This window comes from Capricornis sumatraensis, chromosome 19 (genome assembly GCF_032405125.1).
Source record: "Capricornis sumatraensis isolate serow.1 chromosome 19, serow.2, whole genome shotgun sequence".
Classification (NCBI taxonomy): Eukaryota; Metazoa; Chordata; class Mammalia; order Artiodactyla; family Bovidae; genus Capricornis; species Capricornis sumatraensis.
The window spans coordinates 46,460,284-46,462,836 of record NC_091087.1 but is presented as its reverse complement, the minus strand read 5'-3'; the positions used below and the strand labels follow the sequence as shown (position 1 = coordinate 46,462,836).

Sequence of the window (2,553 nt, the reverse complement as noted above, 5' to 3'; positions counted from 1 at the left end):
CCAATCTTTGGTCTAAAAGTAAACAAAATTAAAAAAAAAACAGATTTTTAAAGAAAAGGACAAAACAATAAATGGCCAAAATAATTTCTTGGGCACCTCTACTACGAATGCTTCTTAAATACAAATTACAGTTTAACATTTTAAAACTCTCCCCATAATTTAGGTTGTTCTCAAGGTCTGCATCCACCATAAAGATCCATGATAATTTATAATACTGCACACATGGAAATCTGGCGGCTCTTAAGGATAGACTTGTCAGGTTTGAATGAAAATGGCAAAGCAGTCACTATTTAGATACACATTCTACTATAATTTTGACTTCCAAACCTTATATTCTACAATGTATTCTCCCCACATTGCACCTCGCTGACACTCCACACCTTGTTAGAATAATAAACAACCCTAAAGACTGAACAAACGTACAGAAATGGGCGGGGGGGGGTGGCTTAATAAAAAATACCTGGACTTATTTTTTTAATTATCATTTACAATGCAAATGTGTGTAAAACGTTCACTTACAGTCTGGTCCCAGGGATGTTAATGTATTAAAGGGTTGGAAGAAGACCCCTGATTTTGATGTGTGAAATAATCAGACAGTCCCCCGGACAGTCCCGTGGTGAAACTTGGCAAAGAGGGTCTTAAAGACTCACAGGGCAGGGTCGAGGGGGCCTGCGGAGACGTGGACGAAGACGCGGCCCGGGCGCTCATAGACGTGCTGCTCTGCGAAGTCATTGACGGGTGCGGGACGTGGGGGAAAAAGTAACTGGTCTGGCCCGCGAGCAGGTTGACCGAACAGGGGTTGAGGGAGTAGGTCCCGGAGCAGGGCACCGACAGGCCGCAGGGCACCGAGGCGGCGAGCGCGGCGGCCGTGAGGTGGTGCGTGGCGTAGGGGATCTCCCCGTTGACCAGCCGGTCCACGCTCAGCCCGTTGGCCGTGGAGAAGGAGTGGTTGTTGCCCAGCGAGTTCTGAGTCAACACGGAGCTGTAGGGCATGGGGTGGCTGGGGTAGGCCGACGTGGTGCCGTTGTAACTCAAAGTGCTGCTGGCGCGGGGGTGGTGCAGGGACAGGAAGGGAGACATGGGCCAGTAGAGGGAGCCGGCGCGGTCCATGAAGGTGAGGCCGGTGGAGGTGAGGCGCGCCCCGCGCTTGAAGGCCAGCTTGGCCCGCGACGTGGTGGAGCGGCGCCGCAGCTTGCCCGTGGTGCCGCCGATGAACACGTCGTCGCTCGACGGGTCCAGCATCCAGTAGTTGCCCTTGCCCGGGTCGTCGTAGTGACGCGGCACCTTCACGAAGCACTTGTTGAGGGACAGGTTGTGGCGGATGGAGTTCTGCCAGCCCTGCTTGTTCTCGCGGTAGTAGGGGAAGTTCTTCATGATGAACTCGTAGATGCCGTTGAGCGTCAGCCGCTTCTCCGGGCTCTGCCGGATGGCCATCATGATGAGCGCGTTGTAGCTGAACGGCGGCTTCTCATACTTGCCGTTCTTCTTCTCGCCCTCCTTGCCCCCCTCCCCGTCCTTGCCGCCCTCGCCCGCCCCCTTCTTCTCCTCCCCCCCGGCGCCGGCGCCCTTCTCCTTCTCGTCCGGCCCGACGGGCGCCAGCTCCCCAGGGCCGCCGCCCGGCTCGCCCTTGCCGCCCAGACCGTCCGCTTTGGCCCCGTCCAGGGCGGCGGCCGGGGGCGGCGGCGGCGGCGGCGGCGGGAGCAGCAGCTGCTGTGGGCCCTTGTCGTCGTCGGTGGCCGGGGCGCCCCGCGCCTGGGGTGGCTGCGGTGCCTGGGGCGGCGGCGGCGGCGGCGGCGGCGGCTGCTGCTGCGGTGGCGGTTGCGGGGCGGGCGGCGGCGGGTGGTGATGATGGTGGTGGTGGTGATGGTGATGCTGGGGGTGGTGGCTGTTGTGGTGGCCGTGGCTCGCGTGGTGGTTGTCGTTCTGGACCGCCTCTGGCACCAGGCTGTTGATGCTGAACGAGGACTTGGGGATCATTTTCACCTCTTTCCTATCTCCCATGTCCAGCATCACCCAGTCGTCGGGGGGAAACGGCGACGGTGGCGGCGGCGGCGCAGGAGCCGGGCAGCGGCGCAGCGGGCGGCGGCGACCGGTGGGTGCCGAGCGGGGCGCGGGCGGCGCGGGCGGCGGCGGCGGCACTGAGCGCTCCGGCAGCAGCGCAGTTGGACCGCAGGCTCCGGCGCTGGCAAGTCATGTAGCAAAAGCAGCAACCACCCCTCAGGAATTAGAAGAAAAAAAAAAAGGAAAAGAAAGAAAGAAGGAAAAAAAAAAAAAGAAAAGAAACAACCACCGCCCCGGGGGTGAAGCTCCCTCGCTCCCAACTCTACTTCTTGGTCTCCCCCCCACCCCCCCGCTCCCCCCCCCTCTGCTGCTTCCTCCTCCTCCTCCTCTCGCAGCAGCAGTCACAGCAGCAGCAGCAGCAGCAGCCCAAAGGGGGGGAGAGCCGGGCGGCGGGCGGGCGCGTCCCGGAGCGGCCGCGGCGAGGCTGGGGAGACAGCGATCGCGGCGGCTATAGCCACAATTAATTTTCCGAGCTACAGGCGCACACTAGGG

The 2,553-nt window shown here is 60.2% G+C and overlaps 1 protein-coding gene across 1 annotated transcript; it reads right to left on the bottom strand.

Moving 5' to 3' along the window:
- Positions 1 to 537: 537 nt before the first annotated feature.
- On the bottom strand, positions 538 to 2,010 carry FOXG1 (forkhead box G1). Its single transcript, XM_068991491.1, has one exon. It carries the CDS (start codon positions 2,008 to 2,010, stop codon positions 538 to 540), a length of 1,473 nt encoding a protein of 490 aa, XP_068847592.1.
- Positions 2,011 to 2,553: the final 543 nt, after the last annotated feature.

Excerpts from the sequence above, each read along its gene's own strand:
- FOXG1 (XM_068991491.1), bottom strand. The coding sequence starts at position 2,010 with ATGCTGGACATGGGAGATAGGAAAGAGGTGAAAATGATCCCCAAGTCC.